A 26,209-nucleotide genomic window follows, 5' to 3' on the forward strand; every position below is an offset into this window, starting at 1 on the left:
TAATGTTCTCAATTAAGTTAAGTTATAATTTAACATGACTAATGCTTTTAACGTTGTTCGCGCATCGCGCGGGTACTAAAACTAGTACTCCCTCCATCCCAAAAGATTGTTTTACTTTTTTTATTAGTTTATCCCAAAAAGAATGACACATTTTTACATTTAGAAACAATTTAACTTTATGAGATGATTTACAGCCACACAAATATCTAAGACTTGTTTTGGACCACACATTTCAAAAGTCTTCCTTTATTTCTTATACTTCGTGTCAAGTCAAACTAAGACAATCTTTTTGAGATGGAGGGAGTATTACTCGTAACAAAAAAAAAAAATCAAAAAGCTGCTACTAATCACCGCATTGCACTTTTAGTGGCATGTAGGATATGAGGCTAGTCCTAGATTACACTCTGCACTAGAATGTCAAATGCATAGAAAATTTAAGCTTTTGTTGTACACAACTTCACTATCTTACATGTACGAATTCCATAAATTACCCTTGTAACAATAACTGCCAATATAGGTATAAGAACCATCACATATATACTGTAGAATATAACAATTATTACTCCTGGAACTTTGGCAAGGCCTCCACCTACTGTGATCAAGTGCGGAACAAGCTTATTCAGCATAGCAAAAAAACTAAGAAACATTGCCGCTATTACAAACAAGATTAAAGTCGCCAATGAAGGGCCCCATGCCCATTTCCCACAGATCAGGCACAAGGCAGACAAAATCACCAACATGCTTGATATGAATGTGATTGTGGCCGCACTAAGGAAAAGAAAACCTTCTACTGCAGCACTTGGAAATGTCAACAACTCAAGGATGCTAAGGTTCACAATCTTGACATGCTCTACGTGAGGAAAAACTTCATGAAAATTAAGAAGAGCTGCATATGCCCCTCCTGCGATAAACACCATGACTGTTAACAACAAAGTCAATAATGGTTGCACTTCACTCCTTATTGATCTTGTAGAATCCTCCTCTGGTGCTTTCACTATCCAATTGCTAGACTTTTCGTGGGCCTCTGCAGTGCGTGTGCCACTTTCACCAGCCGAATCTAAGGCGGGCTTTGTGAGTTCAACTGGATCTACTGTTTTTGTCTTGACCTATATATGTTTATATGTAAAAAAAAAATATTAAAATGTGCATACATTATAAGATGACACTTATATGAATTCACTGACTTTAGATCCCAAATTATATATAGCTAACTCTAATCGACATTTGTGTTAGAAAAACACAAAATTTGTGTTAGAAAAACACAAAATCATTCTAGTATAGATAATTATTTTTATTTTAGGCTACCAATATAAAAGCATGTGCCATTGCCCACTGCAGTGTTTGCCACCTTCACCAGGCGGTCGTATTAAAATGGAAGTAAATAATTGGATTAGAAAATAACTAATGCAATTAACTGTAAATTCACTAAATTTTGCGACCATAGCTATAATACATACTCATTACTGTTAGTTGGAAAAATATTGTAACTTTATTCTTACACTAAGTAAAGTTTTAAAATTTTACTAATATAACAGGTGAAGTTCAGTTACTTTAGTATATTTCTTACTTTGCAAGAAATGGAAATTTTTTAAAAATATACGGCCCAACCAACATACTACACACACGTAGCTATTTTTCAAAAGTTTTACACCTGCATTGCCAATTGTTTTTGTAGTGTTTATACAAGGTTATACAATAATATACACTTATTGTAAATAATGTATCAACTTTGTTTAAAAGTGTATAACAAGTGTTTATACACACTTTTACATTGTTATACAAAATATACAATATTTTACAAACTTATACAAAAATTGAGTTTGGTCTCCTTCTAACTTCAACCATGAAACTCCGTCCAAAAGGATCAATCCTCATCGAATAGCTTCAAATTTTAACCACAAATTCAAAATAACATCTCCGACGAACCCCTATTATCAATTTATCAAAATCTCATTAAATCACAAAACCTGTTTGTGAGTTATCAAGCTTTTAAAAAACCCAAGAATAGAGTTTTTAATTTTTTTATTTTTTTTTACTTTAGTTCACCCAAAAATATTTAAATCTGTGATGATAGACATGAATATCACTTTTAATCAGTTTCTAAGGATTAAAAAATAAAAATTATAATAACAATTAAAGAATTAGTATATTTTCCTAAGTATTTTAAATTATATACAAGATGGGCTAAATAGGGTAAGATCTAAAAATATGTGCTCATTTCGATAGTAAGCTTGAGCCAATTAATATATACTGTAAAAATCTCTAAAATTAGCCCTTTTACCAGAGGTTCATGTTAAAGCCCTGCGTATGGAAAAATCTTTGATAGGGAGCGCTTCTCTCAAACGTGCCCTACGTGGCGCGAATCCAAAAGTACTCGGGCTCCAATATAGATACCGAACATCGAGTGAAACAAAAACAAAAAAACCTATACATTAAACATAATATAAACCAAAACATAGAAATAATTATTAAAACCCTCTCCTGGCCACTAAAATAAAAAGGAAAGAGACTAATCGAGAGAGATACCTCAAGGACCTCATTTTCTTGAATGTCCTCATCAACCTTTATTGTCACCTGCATTTCTTCTTGTTTGGTTTCAGAGGACAACTCAATGTTCATAGCCATAACAATAATTGGGGATATATCAAAAATAAGATTAGAGAGAATTTGGAAATAGATTAATTTGCTTGTTACTATAGCTCAAACTTTGCTCTAGATATGGATTTAAATAAGAGAGATGCAGGAAGTGCCAAAATTGCATGGAAAATTTCAAGAACTGGTAAGTAAATTTCTATGCACTGGAAATCACCGCGTACAGTTTTGAGCTTTGCAACGCGGAAATAAAAGATGCCCATTGAAGTTTAATTGAATTTACTTTGTCGGAAAATTGTCCATTGCAAATTCCGGTAAATTTCTTCACATTTCGCGGTAACACTAAGAAGGCGTCGGGATATGAATTGAGTAATATCTGAAAAAAAGAAGAAGTAATATTTGAAGTTGAAAAGTGATATTTAAAAGCTGAAATTATGTTTGGACATGCATTTTATTCAAAATTACATTGAAAGTTTCAAGCACCGGTAAGTATTTCGAAGCCAAATTTCTATGCACCGGAAATTTGAGCTTTGCAACGCGGAAAGAAGGTTCCCTTTAACTTGGCCAAGAGGCAAGGGTAGTATAAAGAGACGGAACTGGAATTTGAACTTTATAATTTTGGATAGCGACACTAGATACTAGCAGTTGGATTCGGAATTTTAATTTATATATACATGTAGTAACTTTCTTAATACAAATATAGAGTGTGAACTAAAATTACTAGATTCAACCGATCCCATACATCGACTTCTAGCTCTACCCCTGACAGCATATACATGATCAGTTGAAGGAAGTTTAATTGAACCTACTTTGTCGGAAAATTGTACACTGCAAATTCCGGTAGTTTCCTTCACATTTCGGGGTAATACTAAGAGTTTGTCTTCTCAAGAGAAATTTAGTACTTGATAGATTAAAAAAATGAAGGGTTAATGTGAAATCAGGTTCGAAAAAAGACAGAGATATTTCACCACCAAGAAGATGAAGGTGGTTTCACATTACTGTTTTCTTTCTTTCTTCTTTTTCCCTGATGGTGGTAAGAACTTACGCATTTCTTGCGAGTGTACTTAATTAATACTGAAAATTTCTTTCTCTTTTACGATAAATTTTTAGGACTTTATTGTACTCTCGCCGAAGTTTACATATTAGAGATTTTTACCCGATCAAACACTTTGGTAATAATTATATACAGAAATAGCACAACTTGTTAATCAACTTATAAAATCAAGATTTGCCCAATTTGTTTAGGTTTGAATGGGTTATTGACCCACTTATTTTATTAATTCAGCCGATTTTGACTCATCCAACTAAATTCATTTAAAAATTAAGCAACTATGCAGCATAATTGACCCATGAAAAATTTTGTCTAAATATTTTTAAGAAGACAATTTTTTAATTTATATATATATATATATATATATATATATATATATATATATATATATATAATACAGGGAAGTTGCTGATCAGATACTTTTGAGGTGCGAAACGATTAGAAATATTTGTTACCATAGGTTGAGTTCCACATGACAACTATAGTAAGTACCACGAAAATGTCCAAGAAGGTCAAGATTTCACACTAGAACCCTTTTTTTTTAAACAAAAATTCTAGTACTAAAAGAACTTGTACACTTCTTGGAAATTACAGGAAATTTTCTTCTGCTCCCAAAATAAAAAGCATTACCAGACTCCATTCTTCCTCTGTCTTCAAATTATTTTTCTTTTTCTCTGATTGACTTCTAGCTTAATGCCCATAGTCACAATGGCTGTATTGGAAGAGCTGCCCGTAAAGCAGAGAGCTCCAAAAGGCAACATTATTGAGCGATTGTTATTCGACTGCCCACTGGAAAATGCCCGCTCATGGACCAGGGTAATTCAAAACTCATGCACTTCAGTTTTTTCTCTCTTTTTTATTTTTTCTTTGAAAGGAAGTGTGCTAATATTTGTCATACCCAAATTCACAAAATTGAACAATTTGTTCGTTTAGGCGGTGTTTGGCTAAGTCTATAACTTGGTTAAATTAAATTATAAGAACTTTTAGCTTATCTACTCATTTGGTAAACACCAAAATCAGTGGCGGAGTCAGAATTTTAACTGAAGGTGTTCAAAAATACGAAGAAGTAGATAAACGAAGAAGCTAATGAGGTTCAACATATATTATATATACATAAAAAATAATTTTCACCTTATATATAAAGTGTAATTTTTCGCCGAAGGGAGTTCGGATGAACCAACCCTTACTGGCTCCGCCCCTGACCAAAATGCTTATAAGTCAAGTACTTATATGACAAAATCAACCAAAAATCATGTGATTATTCTTACTTATGACTTTTCAGCTTATAAGCAGTGCTAGTTTGACCAAATATATTACTATATTATCCTTAATATTTTTTCGAGTTCTCAAAGTATATTTTTTAAACAAAGCTCCTAACTTCATTTTCATTCTATATACGTCGTTCCTTTTTTTTTTTTTTTTGGTACAAGGATAATTTTAAATTTATAGTCATTTAAACAAAAAAACAACTTACCAACACATCAACTGCTTATTATTATTTTCAGCACTTCAATTCAAACACGTAATTATTTATTCATATACTCAGTGTCAACACTTGAAAAATATATTTCAACTCTTAAATCTTATAAGTTATTTACAATTAGTTTATCCAAACGGGCTCTTACTTTGCATCTCCTCACATAAAATGAAATGAATGACTTATCTAATATAAATAGTTATTTCGAAGATCTAGTTACTTTCAATAGACATAATTAGTATCCGTTTTTTGAGAAAATGACAAAAATGTTCTTTATTTCCGAACAATTTTGATCTTCTAAGATTTTCATTAATGGTTATTTTTGGTCTCTGTAAAATATTAATAACTTCTGATTGTCGGATTAAATAAATCAGAAAAATTAAAATGGCCCTGTTACATTCCAAAAAGCTGCAATTAACTCAGAAAAAATTGATTAAAATTTTCTCTCTTTACTTTTATCTTGTCGACGTATATTAAAAATACATTTTAATGAATAAATCATTTTTAATTTTGGATAGGAGTCCAGCGTCACCAGTGGCCATTTTTTCCAAAGAATTCGATTATACTATGGCGTCAAAATTGGATACGCCAGTGGAGGTTTCGCTGCTGTGTGCATGTCATACTTGAATACCAATTTGATAATAATTGCATCCTTGCCCCATAACTTTCGGATTCAGCTTCCAAACAGATCCTTAAATTTGCATTTGCCAATTGCAACGTGTCATCTTCAGGATTATTGGGCTTACAACTCGGTTGTAGTTAATTTAGATGTGGCTGAACCATCTTCCAACCAACAACATCAACGTCAGGTTTGTGCTTTTGGACCTATTCTTTTGTCATTTTCTTCTCATATTTGCACATTCTTAAGAAAATACTTAACTCTTAAGTAAAAATAGGTAATTTGATTAAATTATTCCTAATTAAATAGGTACTGAGATTTAATCACTTAACATTTAGTAAGGATAATTTTGGAAGAATTAGGTTAGTTGTTTCTTTATTCGGTAAGTGAACACTATTTTTGTACAAAAAAAAAAGAGTAAGTGGACACTCTTTTTGAATGGAAGGGAGTAGTACCGAGAAGAGGAAGAAGTGTTGGGATCTTTTCAAAACGAGTTTGGGTTAATGAGTCGGGTTGTGAAAGAGTTGGGTTTAATAACATGTGGACCAATAAATTAACAGAAATTGACATAGATAATTGCCCATCAAAATAATAGTCAATAAATGTATGTTTAACATTAAGGGCAATTATAGCCTAATAGGTGGAGGGAGAGCAATTTTATACTATTTTCAATACGTTAGGGATATTTAAGTGGAGAATGATAGAGGGACATTATCCACCCAATTTTGAACTGTGTGCCACAAGCACTCAGGAATTTCTCAAAAACACAAACAAAGTAATATTGGTGGAGTATACTTGTTCAACAATGAGAAGTTTCTGGTCTTTGCTATGAGATTTCTTGAGCACCATCGTAATGAATTAAGTTTCTTCAATGTAATAGTTGATTTACCTAAATCTCTCAATTTTGCTACTGATCTGCTTTGCATTTTAAAGTTCTCTGCTCAAAGCTTTTGTAAATTTGATAAGAAAGAGATAAGATATATCTTTATATGTTTGGTAAAGGAAAATTTTGTGACAATATTGAGAATATAAAATATAAAGTATGCTAAACTTTGAGGTCAGAGGAAATTTGAACTTGTTCACAAGTTATGACAGTTTGGATTTATTTCCGATTGAGACTAACAAATACCACCAGTGAAAGTATGTCTTTACAGGAATTCTACAGTCTAAAGCTCTTAACATTTTACATCATCTCTTTAACTGTAGTACAAAACTACAAACCACTCCAATTTTTATGCATATTGCATACTAATAGCTTTATATGCAAAATAAAAGGAACATGGAAGAAAAACACTATTTTCACGGTCAAACTAAAAGAAAATTCTATACTCATTTAATTATGGCCTCAGTGAAAGAAAGCTCAAGATGCCCAGGTTGATTGCAAGGATATAATCCATGTTGCTCAGACTCTTCAAAAATGACATAGGGTGCGTGTCAAATCCTCCAAAAATAGTGCATTCTTGGAGGATCCGACACGGGCGCGACCGTATTTTTGGAGAGTCCCAGCAACATAGGATATAATTAAAGGTGATTATTAGTTTTGGTGCTACTTCCTATGTGCGTATCCATTGGAGACAAATTTATGGGCAACAATATTTATGGATTTACAAAAGTTTTGTGCTAAAGGACGCTGTTCAGATGCCATGTTTTGTGAAAAAAGGACACAAACCAAAAGTGGTATCACATTGCTAGATTGTACATACTTAATGAGGGAGGCAGAAGCATACATAAAGATGTCAGTTGCATCTAATAGAAGGCTTTCCCCTGAGAACTATGTCAAGAGGCAGACAACGTTTTCTCCCACAAGTTCTGTTGGAGCACAAACATCAGTGAAATAGCACTTCCTTAGCTGTGAGGCGTTTGAAAGAGGCTTCAATACTATTTTTAGCTATGGAGATGCATGGTCTCTGCATATCCAAAAAGTTCGCTTATGCACTTATTGATTTATATACATAACAAAAGCCTCTAAGAGCCAACTATTTTTGGTGAACTGTGTTTTGGGCAAAGTCCAGCTGCTTGATGTTTCTCCTGGTCCCCATCCATCTTGATTATCGAATACAGGAGTATATCTGTCCTGCATGCAACTGTTTTACCTCTCTTCTGCTGAACAACTTGGAAGTAGAAGAATAAGGACGACGGAGACTTGAGCCTGAGTTGCATATATATGAGAAAAGTTCTAGAAGAAAACTTTCTTTAAGGTTTCAAACAGTTGCTTCCATCTGGTATGTTGCAAATCATGGTCTGCTTGCACTGGGCTTGTCAATGAATGACATCAAGTCGGAAAAATTGTGGGGTCATTGCATTTCTATGCAATTTTGAAGGATAGGGGCAGTCATTACAAGACTCTTAGGTAGTTTTACGCGGTGGCCATCTGTTTAAGAGTATTATATCGGTGAGATATGGTTTTCACATATGGTTAATTATAGTGATATAGGATTCTTGAGTTATTATGGGTGCAGAACTATCAGTTCTCTCCTGAATGAAATCCTAGAGATTGGGCAGACCGCTGACCAATATTTCTTCAGCTGCTTATATACAATTCTTCTTTGGATTGTGCTACTATCTCAATGTTTTGACCACCAGAAGGAGATAAACTAGTTTGGGCAGCATGAAAATAGTATCCCGAGGAATTTGCTCCTACACAAATATGTCCTTTCCGACGGAGACAGAGTTTTAACAAAGTACTATGAGAGATTGCTTCAGGTTCAGAACATTGTGGTCTTCTAGAACTATGTTGCTCGGACTCTCTAATAATGCTGTCAGGTGTTTTTCGGATCTTTCAAAAGTAATATATTTTTGCAGGATCCAACACGGGTGCAGCGACACTTTTGAATAGTCCGACCAACATAGTTCTAGCATTAATAAATTCCGAATGCCACTGCATTCACGCTCTCTTGAAGCAGTGAGTTCAGTCGAATGCACCGCGCCTACCTAAGATCCGCCCCAGTTGTTGTGTTTTCTTGTTTCCTATTCCAATGAAACTGCCTGGCTGCCAGATCCCATATTGACATCTAGACCTCTGGTGAGAAGTAGGCGAAATGGGAAATACGGTTTATGATTTTTGTTCCTGTCTTAAACTTTATTTTGCATGCAGAGAGGGACATTAATTGCCTCTTTTGAAAGCTTTAAAGTTCATGAAATCACCCACTTGTGTGGTAGGCTTTCTACATTAGGAGGGATAAACTCTGTTTCTAAAGCAGTAAGAGTAACTTTTCTTTTCTTGCTGTGAAATTATTTAGTGCTTTATTTTGCAGAGGTGCTTTTCATTTCTATCATGATTCTAGTATATATTTCCAAAAGGTTGATATGTAATCATGAGTTTAGTTGTTACTGAAACTTCGTTTTGAGCTAAATTCTTTTTCCATATGCATGAACGATAGTTTAGAGAGCTTGTTACCATCTCCAATAAAAGGATAGTTTAGAGAGCTACTAATGTTTATATTTGTATCAATGCAGAATTTACTGGCAGCTGTTGGTGATTCAAGTGTCAACAAGTCTTCGGGCATCCGTTCTTTCCAATCATGCGTAGTTAACACTTTAAAAAGCTTGCGCCATCTACCTCTTTCTAGTTATAGCAACACTAGAGGAGACAAGATCCCTAAGCAGGCTGGAGTTGGCAAGTTCAAAGACCTAACGAAGAATAACTTCAAATGTTCACCAGTACATGCTTCTTGGAATGAGAAGGGAAGATCGCGTTTAAATAAAAATTCTGCCCTCAAAGTGAAGAAAGAATATGTTCTATTGCCCGCGGCTGCTCTATTAGCTACTGTTTTGTTTACGGCAGCTTGCCGCTTCCCGCGCTTCATTACCAAGGCTAATTACATCTATGACTATGATACAGGTCGAATAGTTCACGAGGAAAGAGATTCCACTACTATCACGTCATCATTCATATTATTTAACTCAACGGGTTTCATAGCATCGTTAGCCATTGTTATCTCCATTCTACGCGGTTTTCCATTGAAACCATGGCCTCAAATCTCAGTATCTATGTTGTTTGGTTCCTACATGTGCTTGATCATGAAAATATTACCACTGGAATCCTGGCTTATACTCTTCCTTTCCGTCCCATTACTACTATTAGCAGCTGCTGGAAAACTGTGTGACTTTGGTCAGTAGACTTTTACCGTTCTGCTACTAGTTTAACAACCCAGGTACTTTAGATATCATGGTTGTTTCTTAAGTGTTTTCTCTGTTAAATTTAGATTCAGTGTATCTCATGTGTATCACATTTGCAGAATTAAGGAAGATGAGGACCATAACGGGCCTGCTTTGTTCCTTCTCATTCTTCTGTTTTTGCCATTTCCAAGTATTATTGCTTAGGTGCTTGAAATATACAACTTACAAGTAATAGCTAGTCCGAGCATTAAAGAGTTGTGCAAAGAATGTCTTACTAATGTTGGTTACATTTGAAATTTATGAATGTATAAGATTTATGTGTTGGAGAAAAAGTACTGTGTATTTTCATGCTTAAAGTATCCTCCTTATATGTACTAAAAGTGGCGTTTGGCCTAGGCAACATTAAAAGTTAAATTTTCAACTACCTTTTCCTTGGTCTGTTATTTGTGGCATTAAATTATTGAAAGAGTAGTTCCACGTTTTCTTGAAACTCCAAAATATTAAAATCCTACAAAAGTAGAGTATTTGGGAGTTCAAGAAGAACAATTTTCTTATTCTAGAAGCAAATACAATTGCATGATATAAAAATCTTCTCCTTTTATTTAACTAAAAGTTTTTGAAAATATAATCTTCAATAATTCAAATTAAGTTTTACTATACGTCGGATATGTTTCACTCGACCTTTTTTTGAATTAAACAAATATTGACTGACCAACTTACTGGACAAAGATATTTTGATATTCAGAAAATGCTAATATGATTTCCAACATCAAATAAGTAATTAAGATACTATGATTTATTAATAGTTGTGAAGTGACATCTAGGTAATAAACTTCACAATTCATGACTGGCTCATCAACTTAAAAAAGAGCAATCACAAAGACGCAAACTTCATAATAATCTTCTCCAATGGCATATCTTCTTTCCATTAGCCTTATGGATCAATCGGAATCACAACATCTTCCATAATAAGATCCATTATGTGCCTATCCAGCAAGTACACGCTCGAGTCCCTGAATACACTTACCTCGGCTCCACATCCACCTCCAACAATCGTAAAAAACCCATTCATGTCAACGGGATTTTTAAGTTGAACACTGATGGTTCTTTTAAGACTATGTCTCAAACATGTGGTATTGGTGGAATTATCTGAGACATAGAGGATATTGCATGATGGGATACCACAGAACTGCCAAAGCCTAAACCACACACACGTGGAATTAATGGCGCTGCCCACTTGAGGCGGAAACAGACTCCACCGATGTAATACACCTCTTGGGAAAAAATAAACCTTTATTTTGACAATATAATTCTGGAATGCAGGTTCTGGCGGAAGGAATTGGGGAATCCAGTGATCCGTTACAGCTTCGGGGATAGTAATAATGGCTGATATTTTAGCACAACAAGGAGTTACATCATCATCATATCAAACAATCGACAAGTCCTTTTGAGGAATCTACCAAACTTATATAAATATATAGCCGTTATGACAAAATAAACATATGTATCCCTACATCGTTACATTCCATTTAGGATTAGGAATATGCGTAATCGGACCTCTTCTCTTCTCCTGTATTCATAGTATAACTTCGGTCCTTTTTGTGTAGTCGGTGATTTTTTTTTACGAAAGCTAACATCAATGCATTTACATCGCCCTTCGTAATCATTAATATTTGTCCGTGAAAAAAAAAACATGTATCGTCAATTAGACCGTGGCTAAACTGTGCTGAATCAAATTGTTGAAACCGGCGGCAAACTTGTCGTCATTTATATCTAAGTTATAATCTCTCTCCATTAAATGTTTACTTTATTTATGTGTCATCTCTATTAATGAAAAAATTCTACCAAGGATAAAATGGGAAATAAATAATTAATTGTATATCTTGAATTTCTAAAATGACAAATAATTTTATACAACTATTTTTAGTAATCACGACAGATAATTTGAAATGGGAAGTAACACTAATCCTAATAGGAGTCAGTACATTATCGAAAAAATGAAAAAAACATTTGGAGTCTCACTTCACTTAGAAGCCCCTAGGAGAGTCTATAAAACTAGGACAAATCCTAACACTTTTAAATCCCAGATGAAAATCCTAACACTTTTAAATCCCAAATCCTAACACGATGATAAACGAAAATGAAAAAGTAAAATTGTGTTTTAATTGATTCAAATTTAGCAATTACATCTGTCCTTAAGCTTGTTGAGTTTTTATACGGCTTTGACATTCTTATCATGGTGAGGGCATTTGACAAGTATAAACAATTGTCTTAGAGATTAACAATTTATGAAGGTGATTGATATATTATATTAATTTTAACCAATTCTCATCCAAAACAGATTAAATAACAGTATTTTAGAGAAGTTCTAAAATCGCAACATTATCCGCTATATGAAGATTTGAGCTCTACGGAAGCCGTTGAACTGGAATTTTCAATTTAAGATAACTCAGGGAAAAGGAGTGGAGCAATAACCCTCAAATATAGTTTAGAGACGGGAACAGTTCAATATTATGGTATCGACGTTTGCCATCATGCAACAAGGAAAAGGAAAGGCATAATACATAAACATGCCCTCAAACTTGACTGCAGCTGGCAAATATGTTTTCTAACTTTGAGTGTGCACAAGTAAGCACCTCAACTTGTATAAAGTTGAACACATAAACACAAATGCTGACATGGTACTCACATGTTACATAAATTTTGAAGGTGTCTAGATGATCATTTTGTAATTTGAAGTGTTCAACTGAAAGTGAAGACAAATTAAGGTGTCTACCTGTGCACATCAAAGTTGAAAGGCATACTTGCCAGAGTTGAGGTCAAATTTAAAGTCCTGTCTATGCATTATGTCAAAAAGAAACGATGCAATGTCAAGGTTAAATTATGGAACAAAAGAAAGAATGCCATATTGTCAGATTCGAAGAATGCTCTGAGGTGTGTATTGAATACTTCTATTGCAACATATAAAACTTTACCAAAATTGAAGAGCTTTCTTGCAAAATGACAAACTTTCACATGCTCTTTTTGGTCCAAAGGATTACATACATGCTCCTCCGTCCCATAATAAATATTACCTTAATAAAAAAAAAAAAATTATCCCATAATAAGTGTCATTTTAAGAAATAAAGACATAAATTGACCAGTTTTTTTAAACTTTACCCTTAGACAAAAACTACAAGTTAAATAACATCTAAATGATGATTGGAAAAAACACATAATAACTTGGTATTATTGGATTTCCAATATCAAAAGGATTACTACTAGTGCATTCTCTAATCAAGAGGAAAAAATAATTTATTTTTACTGTATTATATAAGAGTAATTTAATAAACTTTACCTTGTATTATTAGTTTCTTAATATGTATGTTTTTTTACTAAGATGATACTTATTATAAAAGAGTATTATATTGTCAGGAAGGCTCTATCCTCGCAGCCCTTTTAGTGTAGAATCAGTAGGTAGTCTTTCTCCTTTTTGTAATGACTCAATTCCCCCCACCCCCCACCAGAAATAGGCAGGATGATCATCTAATAGATACAAAAAAATTAGAACCTCTATCACTTTTAGAGCATCACTAATTGGTCGGTTTTGAATTTTTTAACAAAAAGATTCCAACCTCAGTTGAATCAAGCTAAAGTATCTGCTCAGCATAACTCAAATAAACAAATACGGAGTACAATTTTATCCATTCATCAAAATCACAACTTTAAGTCATTCCTTGACTTCAAGAACCCAATAGCAAGTAAAGAGACAGACCTCACTCGACCAATAGAACCCCTTCAAACCAATCACTGAGAGGAAACATTAAAACCTACTACCACTCCCAGAGCATCACTCATTGGTCGATTTTGAGTTTTTGAGCAAAAAGAAACAATCAATCGTTGAATCAAGACAAAGTATCTTAAAAAAAAAAAAAAACGAATACAACTTTATCAATTCATCAAGATCACAACTTTAAGTCATTTTTTAACTTCAAGAACTCCATAACAAAGTAAAGAGTCATACCTCATTCGACCAACAAAACCCCTTCACTAAAAGGAACCATCAAAACCTACTACCACTCTTAGAGCATCAGTCATTAGCCAATTTCGATAAAAAGACCTCCAAAATCTATCATTGGATCAAGCCAAAGTATTTGACCACAAAAACTCAACAGACAAATACAACTTTACCTGGACAATTGAGGTAGCAAGACCCCAAAAGTCTTTTGTAATGATCTGTTTGGTCGTTACTGCTTTTTCGATGCTTTTGACACTTCCCCGAGCTTGTTTAGCTCATATTTGACCCGAGAGGATCGTTGACACGGTTCCCGAGGTGGTTGGATGTGATTCAGGTGACTTTTTGGGAAATTGGGCTTTAAGCGAAAAAGAATTGACTCAAAGTTGACTTTTGGGTAAATGGACCTTTTTCAGAATTCTGTCGATTTCGAGAGATCCGGATGGTCATTTAGAACTTTTGCGCATATCTGGTTCGATTCCCAATGCACTCGGGTGCATTTTGGGACTTGGGTTTGGAAATTGAATTTGAGGTATCGAGGGTTGATTCGATCAACGAGACCTCCCTAGGGAATTTCGAGGCCACGAGTGCGTTCGTAGCGTGTTATTATGTATGTCTGCATATTTGGTATGTGAGTAGATGGCCTCGGGAGATAGTCGGAAATTCAAGTTAAGAATGTGAAATCTTGGGATGTTCTGGTGTCTAGTGCCCACTTTGGCGGCACAAGCACCGCGGCAGCGGTACCGCTATAGCAGTCACCTTGCTGCTGAAGCGACTAGTGTTATTTTGGGCATGACCGCCGAAGCAATGCCGCTGAAGCGGTTTACTGGTCGCGGAAGCGGGTTTCTGGCAGTTAATTTCGTTAAATGAAGTGTTAAAAACCCTAAGTCCCTCATTTATTATTATTCCGAAATCTGAGTTATTAGGAGCAATTCAAGGTGATTCTTAAGGGAAAATCTTGGTGGTAAGTCCTTCTATCTTCTTCATATTCCATGATTTCATTATCATCTTAGGATTCCATTATCATGCTAGTTCACTAAGAATTCTAAAATTAAAAGAGGGTTCAATGAGTTCTTCTTCTAGGCTTTGTAATCTTGGTTTATTGGTTGGGTTAGCTTCTTTAAGCATGGAATTGATGACTAGAATCCTTTATTTCATAATTTCTTCCTAATTAGTGGCTAATTTATGGAATTGGAAGCTAGGATTTATATCCAAATTTGAGAATTTTGCCTAGAATCCGAATTTAAGTAATTTGTTGGTTGTTCTAGTTTGATATTGATGGGAATTGATCACCTAGAGCTTTAATTTCATGTTGGAACCTTTAGATTCCTAATTCCACCCTTCTAGTTCATAAAACCCATTCCATAGGTCTCGAATAAAAGTAGGGTTTGATTGATATTCTTCTTGATTCTAATTTATTGATTCGAATATGCCTAGTCTTTCTTTATCTTGAGGCTCAAAGGAAAGGAAAGACTAAGGTGTGATTGTGGAGACCTTGTTGTTCAGCCTTCGAGGGAGGTTAATGTTTACTCTATGGTGAGACTTCGTTTAGCGAAACATGTATTTAGACGATATTATCAGAGAATGCATGTAAACCTTCGGGTATGAAGTTGGGTTGGATATTGTCTTAGGTTAGGCCCTATTGTGTGATTGGAGTTAGCCACCCTGTTGTGTTGTGACTTATCTTGTTCTATTGTTGTTGGCTCGATGCCACGTGGAGATAGTAGATATTGGATACTATTGATATATATTGATCATGATATTGTAGTATCTTATTTGTTGTCATTTGAGACGAGGATAGTGATTCTATTATGGCTTATTGTGTAGCTTTTCATGATATTGTTGGTGTGTCCATGCGTGGTACTTTTGATATTGACTTGATTATTGACATTGAACTCATACATTGCACGCATTCTCATCCTTCATGATATACTGTTGATACATTGATGATACTTACGGAAACACTGTTATCAGTTGGGCTCACTTGGATGATCGTGACGTGAGGACCGATGTCCGATATTTATCCCAGAATCGAGGATGAGTGCTGGTAGCGACTGCCGAGGTTGTTGCCGAAACCGTGAGGTACATAGACTTCGTGGGTCCCCTATGAGTTTCGCTGCCGAGATGTGATGTTCCATCATCGAAGTACATGTGTACGGTGCTTATGCATTGCATTCACACTTCATACATTATTTCATTGCATTGTACTATGACTTCTATTGTGATTACTAATGATAGGATTAGCAAACACATGGGGGCTTCTTTGTATTTTTAAAAACTTTGGGCTTAAGTTTTAAACTTTTCAAAAAAAAAAACTTTTCTTTTTCTTTCTTTCTTTCTTTCTTTCTTCTTCCGTGTTCTTCTTCCCCGAAAATCATTCATTTACTCCCAAATTCTTCCATTCCTTCATCTTCTATGTGTGTAATCGTCGTTGGAAGTTAAACATGAAGTATGTATACATTTCGATTGCTTAAAACCGCAAAAAAGGAGTTGGAAGCCATTGACGACCATTAACAAAGCTTTGAAACTCTAATTAAAAAATGTGGGTTACTGGAAACAAGCTTCGTTTTGAGCGAGTGATACCTTTAAAAAAAATCAGAAAGAAGAATTCATATTTGAAATTTGAAGCAATTTCGTTGAGATTTGACATGATTTTGGATCGATTTTATAACAATTCTTAAGGTTGAAGAAGATAATTGTTCAAATTTTGGATTATCGCAATCGAGCTCTATTTCACATGAGTGATATCTCAAAAGAAGTGGAATGTGGAGGGGAGCTCATATATGAAATTTGAAGCAGTTTGGGCAAGATTTGACATGATTTCTGATCAAATTAAAGAAGTTGTTCGTACAAAAGGAAGAAGACGACACTGCGGGAATAGTATAGCAGAATCTTTACTCAAGTCTATAGTTTCTACTAAGCTTCTGCATTGGCTATTATAGACCTGAGTAAAGATTCTGCTAGACTATTTCTGGCAGTGCCATCAACAGCTGTTGTAATTTGATCTGAAACCATGTCAAATCTTATATAAGTAATGCATATATACAACCGTTGTTATATGGAATGTAGCAGCTGCCAATGCCTCAAAAAAATCGGAACATCGAGGAGAATTCATATCTGAAATTGGAAGCAATTTCTTTGAGACTTGACATGATTTTGGATCGATTTTATAAGGTTGAAGAAGATAACTGTTCAAATTTTGGATCACCGCAATCGAGCTCTATTTCACATATATGATATCTCAAAAGAACCGGAACATGGAGGGGAGCTCATATCTGAAATTTGAAGTAGTTTGATTAAGATTTGACATGATTTCAGAGCAAATTACAACAGTTGTTCGTCCAAAAGGAAGAAGACGACACTGCCAAAAATAGTCTAGCAGAGTCTTTACTCAGGTCTATAATAGCCAATGTAGAAGCTTAGTAGAAATTATAAACTTGAGTAAAGATTCTACTAGACTATTTCTAGCAATGTCATCTTCTTTCTTTTAGACGAACAATTGCTGTAATTTGATCTTAAACTATGTCAAATCGTATATATATAATGCATGTCAAATCGTGTATATATAATGCATATATACCATGTGAAACATATCATTGTTGGCATTGAAATGAATATTTAACAAAATGATAATATCATTATTGATATAAATACTAATATCATTGAAATAATACAAGTCGTTCTCTATTAATCTAAAAATCACAAGTTGGTCACATAATTATTTCGCCTATTGCAATAAACAAGAACAACAACAGTGAAATTCCACAATATGGGATCTAGAGAGGGTAAAGCGTACGCAGACCTTACCCCTATATCGAAAGATAGGGAACCTGTTTCCTACTGGAAAACTCACACATAGCAACTAGAGAAAACCTACTGGAAAAAATCACAGATAGCAACCTAGAGAAACGTAATACACAAATTAAAACTTGACCCATTATCCAAAATCATAACTTGAGTCATCCCTTCACTTCAAATTTCAACATGCATTTGTAAAAATCCAATCTTGTTCATATCAATTTACTGATTATGTAAATAAGAGTCCGGAACCAAAGTGACCCATTAAAAGAGGGGTTGAACCAAAATAGCCCAGAAAAAAAGTGTGATAAAAAAGTACATTTAACGCAGGAACTCTTCCTTTTTTTTTCTCTTTTGGTTAAACTCCTCTTTCTTTTACATTTTCACACTTTTTTTAAAGTAATTTAGTCATAGATTAATCATGCTTCGAGACCCCGGAACTTGAATATTTTATATAGAACCCTACTTATTTTTGTACGATTAATAAGGTAAGCTCAATACATCAAGGATAAGCAAAACTTCGGATTGTCGTTTTAATGGTTGAAAAGTGCTCGAAGTCCATTTTTGTTTGAAGACTTGTTGTCATTAGCTTTAAGTTATTTATGTTTTAGGGTTTAGATTTAAGCGTGTTATTTTTTAGTTAAAAATGCATCATTCATACCAATCTCAAAATAATTAGGTTGCATCATTCATAACAATTTGAAAATACTTAAACTTGTTCATTAATAATAAACCCAAACTTGTTAAAATACAATCATCAAAGAAAGAAAAAACTTAAAATACATTAATCAATTCATGAATTGATGAATGCATTGATGCAATTTAATTATTTTGAGATTGGTATAAATGTTTGACTAAAAAATAACGATTAAATCTAAACCCTAAAACATAAATAACTTAAAGCTAATGACAACAAGTCTTCAAACAAAAATGAACTTCGAGCACTTTTCAATCACTAAAACTACAATCCGAAGTTTTGTGTATCCTTGATGTATTGAGCCTACCTTATTAATCGCACAAAAATAAGTCGGGTTCTATATAAAATATTGAAGTTCTGGAGTACCGAAACATGATTAATATGTGGGTAAAGTACGTAAAAAAGTGTGAAATGTAAAACAAAGAGAGTTTAACCCAAAAAAGGGAGCTCCTTTAACGCAGTATTTTACTGCGTTAAAGGTACTTTTTTACCGTTTTTTTTTTTCTGGGATATTTTGGTTCAAGTCTTTTTTCTTTTCGAGTCATTTTGGTTCCGGACTCATGCAAATAAAACTTGACACTTTAGCAAATATAAGTCCAACAAAAACACAAAAAGATACAAAAAGAAAGAGGATTTTTGGGGGGGAGTCAAAAGTGAGAGAGAGAATCTGCATATCAATTACTGTATGTACAATTCTATATGCTTTTTTGGCATACACCAGTCAATGTATTGAAACTACAAATTTCCAGTTCTAATATACTGCTTTGTTACTTCTCGGTAGTAGGGGTGTTCATGGATTGGTTTTTGGTTAGAATCAAAACCAAGTTAATTTAGTCAGTTTTTAAATTATTAAAATCAAACCAAACCAAATATAATACATATCCATTGGTTTGGTTGTGTCAGTTCGATTCGGTTTGGTTTGGTTTGCATCGGTTTTTCGATTTTTAAGAAACTTAAAAGTATTTCTCTCTTTCATTTTTTTTCCTACGACTAGGAAAGACTTTTCTATCTCTTTTCAACTTATTATCAGTTATTACCATTTTATTATGGGAGCTATACTTAACTTGGATTATGGAGAAAATATCTTAAGATCTATAAGCTTTAATCAAGTGAATAAAATTTATAAGAAACACAACTTTATTTAGGTAAAGCTCATAGTTGTTTCTTTGAATAAATGGGTTTGGATTTATGAATTTCTTTTAAGAAATGAGCTTAAGGTGTAAAGTTCATTCGCCTAATAGAGATTAAAAAAAATGGTGAAAAAATAAACAAAGTACTTAAAATTATTTATCAAGATTAATATATTGTTATTTAATTTATGATTTTCTGTTGTACTATTATCGTCTAATACTCTAGAAATTGCATGAACTTTTTTTTATTAGACCAGGACATATATATTTAATTAATACAGGTATAAGATCCATCACAATTAATTCTCTTTCAATTCTTCTTTCATTGATCTACTTAATTTTAATTTTATTATCTAACATTTTGTATTTTAATAAAACAATAATATATATATATATATATATATATATAAAATCAGAAAAACGAAACATTCTAAATTATGTATCTAGTGATGACATACCATCATATATCTCACCTTAAGAAAAATCACAAAAATGCTTTAAAACCAGTGTTCCTCATGTGGTCTACTATTTTTATTATCAATATCACTTACTAGTAACTATAAAAATTGTGTATATTATTTGATCGGTTTGGTTCTATTTTCATTTCGATTTGTTTTTAATAAAATCAAACCAAATCAACTATTATCATTTTTTTAAAATTCAAACCCAAGCCAATCAAAATCAAACAACTATTGGTGTATTTAATTGGTTTCGTTCGGTTTGAGGTTTGGATCAGTTTTAATCAAACCGTGAATACCCCTACTCAGTAGAACATTAGTCAATGAATTGAAATTTAAACTCCCTATATCCTACTTGCCAAAAGCTCTATGTAGCTTTTGAGCAATAATTGTCAACGAAGATAGAAGTTCAATAACTACAAGTTATAAAGTATCAAAATGGTCACACTCATCCTTCAAAAAAAAAGAAAAAGAAAAAAAAAGGTCACCCTCGAAACTTTGGCAAACGCCCCACCTATAGTGATTGAGTGAGAATAAGCTTATTAGCATCACAAAGTAACTAACTACCAGCTCTATAACAAAAATGGACATGGAAGTCCCCCATGTCCATTTCCTAAGCATGACTATTACTGATTTCAAAATGACTACCATGTTAATAATGAAATAATCGTGACTAAGGCAAATAAGAAAAAGCCGTCTGCTAGGGCACCTAGAAAAGTGAAAAACTCGCGGAAGGTAAGATTCACATTGTTGTGCGGCTTCGCGGTTGACATTTGAAATACATTGTGAAAGTTCATAGGAGCTACGTAGGCCAATCCTCCCGTGAATATCATTAACATTATTAGAACCGCCAAATTTTCCACGTTCCACTGTTCTTCTACTGCTAATGAAAGACTGCATTAAAATTGAAAAATTTAGGGGTCATATGGTTAAAAAAAATGTAATATACAAGGTAGTAATATTTAATCATGAGTTTACTTTTTTTTTTTTTTAAACTACATACACTTGAGTTCACAAATATGCCCTTGAGTCTGAGTCATTTAGGTTTGTAGTTCTCTAGATTAATTTTTCCTAGCGTGACACCTCAAAGTAGATGAAGTCGGTAAGAAAAATCATATGAAGACAATTAAAGGCAATTCATTAGCTTTGCTTCAAATGTAAAAGTCACTAATATCACACTTCAATCAAGATTCACATCATCCTAATATCTTGACAGAATAATCTGCAGAACTTGATTTAAAATTCATACCACAAAATGCAAAACTCCAATACTCTTCCCAATGTCCAATTATGTTGCTTGGACTCTTCAAAAATGTCAACGGGTATGTGTTGGATCCTCCAGTACATTTTTTTAGGATCCAACACAGATTGGGCAACATCTTTAGAGAAGCCGAGCAACATTGATGTCCAATTGCCTTATGGCTGGAATGATATACCTATGAAGTATCCAGGAAGAAGCTTTCTGTCGCTCCTTCTCCCTCTTACTGACAGTGACAACTAAATCTCTAGTATTCGAACTTTTCTCAATCGCTAGCACAGGTCAATGCAAGCAGAGATTGTTAGGTAGTTTGTAATATAAGAGGTAGGGATGTATATAGACCGGGTTAGTTCGGATTTTTTAAATACCAAACCAAACCATTTTTGTCAAGTTTTTAAATCTATAAACCAAACCACACCAACAAATGTCGGATTTTTCAATATCGATTTTTCTCGGGTTTTTTCGGGTTTCTCAGTTTTTTCATTGTATTTAATGAAAAGCACCATACAACAACTAGCATTTGCTTGATAATTTGCAAACATTAAGATACACACCTCCTCACCCCTGTGCAAGTGACAGGAGACAGCTATTTATAGAATCACGGCCAACCAATTTACCACTTGCATGTAGCTTCGATGGATTTATTTTTACTAGTACAGCAAGTGTCTAAAGTTGCAATGAGAATCTCAGGATTTGTAAGCCAAAAAAAGCTTGAAGTGCTGCCGGGTCCAAAGTAAATAAATACCGACATCATCGGCACAAGTGAATTCTTGTTACAGACATTCATTCAAAAACTAGAGAAAAGTAGTAGCATCTTTAGCTTATCTCCAAGCCACTAAATGAACCCTTGTTATGGCAATTTCAAGTATGATCTGCATCACACATAGGATATGTAGAACTGCTTGCCTGGGAAAGCAAACTAATATAGTTTCTTCCACAAAATTAAAACAACTACAGTTTTACACAAAATAGAATGTCGCAAAAACAAAAATCCACCTTAGAGTTTGAGTATACTCTAAATCATCTAGACTATTACAACTGAAGTTGTCTCAACTCTCAAGTAAACACAAGACAAATGTAACTACACACCCACGAAGTGTTGGAAACAATCTGCATCTGGTTCTATTTCCTCATCTGCAAAATGAAAAGTGAATATTTAAACCACTAAACCTTTAGATAAGTTTTGAAGCAACTTATAAAGACCAAGCCGACAAATGGATAATAATTTATTAAGCAAGAGATTTAATAGCTGCAGCCATCAGTCATTTTCCACTTTTCAGAGAGCATTACAAGGCTCCTCTCCACTTTCAACATTTTCGTATCATAACAAAAACTTTATATTAAAAAAAAAAAAAACCCTCTTCTGTATATTCCTTCTTCTTCATCAGTTCATCTCCTTCCCCTCCTATGGACTCCTTTTTCCTAATATTATATATATCTTCTTCTTTGCTTTTTATAGGCTAACTGTTATAGATGAACCTTATTGAATATTTTTTTCATCAAGAAGATTCATTCTCATTTTGCTCAGGCAACAACAGTTCCAGGTCTGAAAGAGTAGTCTTCTGCAGTTTTGTTAGGGGAAGTGGATTATATTTGCTCCTTTTTTCTCATGGCTTTAATGGAAGAAATATTCCTTTATTTCTCTTTAGTTTCATCCTTCTCTATTTTTTGTTGCCTACACTCTTCACTACAGAATGGAGTGTGCCCTTTGTATATGAAAATGTTACAGTTATCACCAATTATTTTCTTACAAAGGTAACAAGCATCCAAGAAATGTTGTTGAGGTTCTTCAAGTCTATTATTATAGTACTTTCCAGCAGCAGTAACAACAGAAATTATCAAAATGCTAATAGGGAGATAAAAATGATTGAATCAATTATCATACCAATTCTCACGTAGATGGTGCATCATGAACAAAGCTGGCTAATCAATACTCAAAGGCGAGCGTAGGTACTCTGGAAGAAAAAAGATTAATTAATATACTGGCAACAACAACATACCCAGTTGAATCCCACAATGCGGGGTCTGGGAAAAGGAGGGATGCAACACGAGGACTTCCCAGGGGGTCACCCATCCTAGTACTACTCTCGCCCAAGCACGCTTAACTTCGGAGTTCTAATGGGATCCGGTGCGTTAGTGCTGGTATGATTGCACCCAAAGAGGAAAGACCATTTGGATCGGGGGATTGAACCCAACGTGATATTAAATAATTAATATACTGGATATTAAATAATATAAAAATATAACCAAATTCTTAAAAAATTGAATATATAAAATACCTTCTTCAACTTGCTCAATTTTCTAGACTTCTTGTAAACTGTCGTGAAACTTGTATTCTTTAGAAGGTGATCGTATCCATCGTAGAGTACAAATAGGAGCTTCTACTGTTTTTGGCGATAAAGAACTCCGGTAAGAATTAAGAATTCGACCATATGTACTAAATGTCGATTCAGATGCAACAGTAAAAATATCAATAGAAAGAACTTCTCTAGCAATTTTTGAAACAACTGGATATTTACTAGACAAAACTTTCCACCAAGCCAAGATATCAAAATCTTTATCCTTCACCACATCATCCATCAAGTATATCTCAAGATCAGGTTTTTTGCAATATTTCCCTCGTCTTCCAAATGTTTCTCCCACTCAGATTGCAACAAATCACCGGCTTCACTCATCATGCTAGTGTCACCTCCATTATGGTCATCAGAAGAAGCCTCAAAGACAGAATTATTGTAGGAATTATACAAACGAGTTAAAACACTTGCCACATCCGCCGACTTTAATCTTCCCAACAAAGTACCATATGCTTTGGTAAGAGTGAAGTTCACATACTTCATCTTATATCTGGGATCTAACACAACAGCAACAAGCAACAACATATTCATCTTCTCAAACTTACCCCAATACTTCTCAAATATACTTTTCATCTGTGCTGCCATATCAACCAAAATAAGATCTTCACTGGTAGAATACTTATTAATAGAACTTCAAAGAGTAAAAAATTCACGAGAGAAACAGTTGGAAGTAACTTACAAAGTCCCGAAATTTTTTAAAGTGGTCTGGTAGAAAAGATCAAGAAACTTGACAAAAGCTCTCACATTCTTTCAGTCATCTGCCGATGGATTTCCTTTTAATGCACTTATTTCTTGACAATACTTTTGATATTTATGGTCATCTAGATACATTCTTGTAAAGGCTTTTTCAAATTTTATAGCCGTATCTAACATTGTATATGTCGAGTTCCATCTAGTTTCAACATCAAGGCTCACAAGACCATGAGTGTCTATCTTAGTTTTTTCAATTAATGACTTAAAAGAAGCAAACCTTGAAGGGGAAGACCTAACATATTTCACCGCATTCCTTACACGAGAACTGGGCTCAATTTGTTCATCCAACCCTTCTTTTACAATCAAGTTCAATATGTGAGCATTACACCTAACATGTAAAAATTCATTCCCAAGTATTACCCCGCCCCAATCATCCATCAGCACTTTCAAATGCTTTATTTCAGCATCATTGGCAGTTGCATTATCTAAGGTTACTGTAAACAGGTTCTCAATGTCCCACCCAATAAACATTCCTCAATTCCCTTAGCAATAGTCTCTCCTTTGTGATCTGGTGTTTGAAAAAAGTTCAGGATTTTCTTTTGTAAATTCTATTGGTCATCAATCCAATGTGCAGTGACAACCACATAAGTCAAATTTTGGAGTGATGTCCATGTGTCACTAGTAAGGAAAATGTGCTGGTTCTTGATAAGATATTTAAGCTTATCTTTCTCTTCTTGATAAATCCTCAAGCAATGCCTAGCAACAGTAACACGAGAAGATAATTCAAAATTCGGTAAGGCTTTAGCCATCAATTTCTTAAATCCTTCTCCCTCTACAACTCTAATTACTGCTCGTCAGTAATTACAAATTCAGCAATGTCCCACCTAATATCATCTACATTATACACCACCTTTTCATTAGAACCCGAACCACCTTCTGTCCACCCTTCTTTAATTGGCTTTAATGTTGTTTGTCTCTTATCAATGATTCTAAAGGGAGATTTGTTACATTTCTCAGTTAGATGTAACCATAATGTAGTAGTTCCATTCTTGCTTTTGGCAGCAAATATTTTAGGATAGTAATTGCATTTCGCCCTACATTTACCTCCTTTAGCTTTAAATTTGGAGAAGTGATACCAAATCTCAAAAGTCTCTCTACCAGTATTCCCAGATTTAGAAGGTTCTTTAGGAGTTGTTCTTCTTTGTTTTTTATGAGGAGTGCGTCCATGAGGAATGTCTTTACCTTGTTGTTGTTGAGTTACTGTTGGCACAATCGGAAGGTTGTTGTCAATCACCAGCGATTTCGTTCCAGAAGTTGTAGCTTCCATCCCGAAAGAGAATTCTGCACATAATAAAAAAGTTGTAATTTCACCAAGCAACAAACTAAACAATTAAATTCAATAAATTGACAGCAATATAAATGGAACTGCAAAATCTTATAGCTAATTAAGAAAAGCAAACGGCTTACAATGTAAAATGCGAGTTTCTTTGAGAGTTGGAGCCGTGCATGGTTGCTGATTTGAGAGGAAAGGGAAGGGGGAAGAACAGCGGCTTAATCTGATTGAAAAATGAGAAAGGGAAGAGCGTTTCTAATTTTGGGAGTTGGACGCTTGAAGGGTTTGATTTGAGAAACAATGTATTGCAGGCTGTAGCTGTAGGGTTTCTTTATTTCGTTTGTTACATTACAATTTACAGATGTTTCCATTACCTTTTCATTTAGTTTTGTCATTCGGCTTCTTGTATATTATTCATATTCATATGGGCTTCAATTTAGTTTGCTGGCCTAATTTATTTATATGGGCTTCAATATAAATTAATAAAAGGAATTTTTACGCGTTATAGCTACTTCTAATTTATAATTAGTGGTAATAACTACCTTTTATTTTAATTACTAATAATAACTAAATACTTTTCTAATTTAACTATTATAGCTATAAGTAACTTTCAATTACCATTTCACAAATACACCT

The 26,209-nt window shown here is 34.0% G+C and overlaps 2 protein-coding genes, 1 long non-coding RNA gene and 1 other non-coding gene across 6 annotated transcripts; 1 reads left to right on the plus strand and 3 right to left on the minus strand.

Annotated features, from left to right (window-relative positions):
- Window positions 1–304: 304 nt before the first annotated feature.
- On the minus strand, window positions 305–2,922 carry LOC132615058 (uncharacterized). The gene is made up of 2 exons (XM_060329613.1): window positions 2,527–2,922; window positions 305–1,106 (listed from the first exon to the last, which is right to left on the minus strand). Exons 1-2 carry the CDS (start codon window positions 2,623–2,625, stop codon window positions 435–437), a joined length of 771 nt encoding a protein of 256 aa, XP_060185596.1. The 5' UTR covers window positions 2,626–2,922; the 3' UTR covers window positions 305–434.
- Window positions 2,923–4,221: 1,299 nt separating this feature from the next.
- LOC132615980 (uncharacterized) lies at window positions 4,222–10,214 on the plus strand. Of its 2 annotated transcripts, XM_060330580.1 has the most exons (4): window positions 4,222–4,459; window positions 5,639–5,929; window positions 9,196–9,893; window positions 9,978–10,214. In XM_060330580.1, the coding sequence occupies exons 1-3, from the start codon at window positions 4,337–4,339 to the stop codon at window positions 9,856–9,858; spliced, it is 1,077 nt and encodes a 358-aa protein (XP_060186563.1). In that variant the 5' UTR covers window positions 4,222–4,336; the 3' UTR covers window positions 9,859–9,893; window positions 9,978–10,214. The 2 variants fall into 2 exon arrangements, with proteins under 2 accessions (XP_060186563.1, XP_060186562.1); XM_060330579.1 differs by having other exon boundaries at window positions 9,196–10,214.
- Window positions 10,215–22,084: 11,870 nt separating this feature from the next.
- LOC132615588 (uncharacterized) lies at window positions 22,085–25,960 on the minus strand. 2 transcript variants are annotated; one of them, XR_009572756.1, is made up of 5 exons: window positions 25,708–25,960; window positions 24,227–25,581; window positions 23,473–24,125; window positions 23,079–23,148; window positions 22,085–22,327 (listed from the first exon to the last, which is right to left on the minus strand). It is a non-coding gene; the product is annotated as an uncharacterized LOC132615588 (long non-coding RNA). The 2 variants fall into 2 exon arrangements; XR_009572755.1 differs by having other exon boundaries at window positions 23,473–25,581.
- LOC132616238 (5S ribosomal RNA) lies at window positions 23,231–23,349 on the minus strand. The gene has a single exon (XR_009573055.1). It is a non-coding gene; the product is annotated as a 5S ribosomal RNA (ribosomal RNA).
- Window positions 25,961–26,209: the final 249 nt, after the last annotated feature.

Source organism: Lycium barbarum, chromosome 10, assembly GCF_019175385.1.
Source record: "Lycium barbarum isolate Lr01 chromosome 10, ASM1917538v2, whole genome shotgun sequence".
Classification (NCBI taxonomy): Eukaryota; Viridiplantae; Streptophyta; class Magnoliopsida; order Solanales; family Solanaceae; genus Lycium; species Lycium barbarum.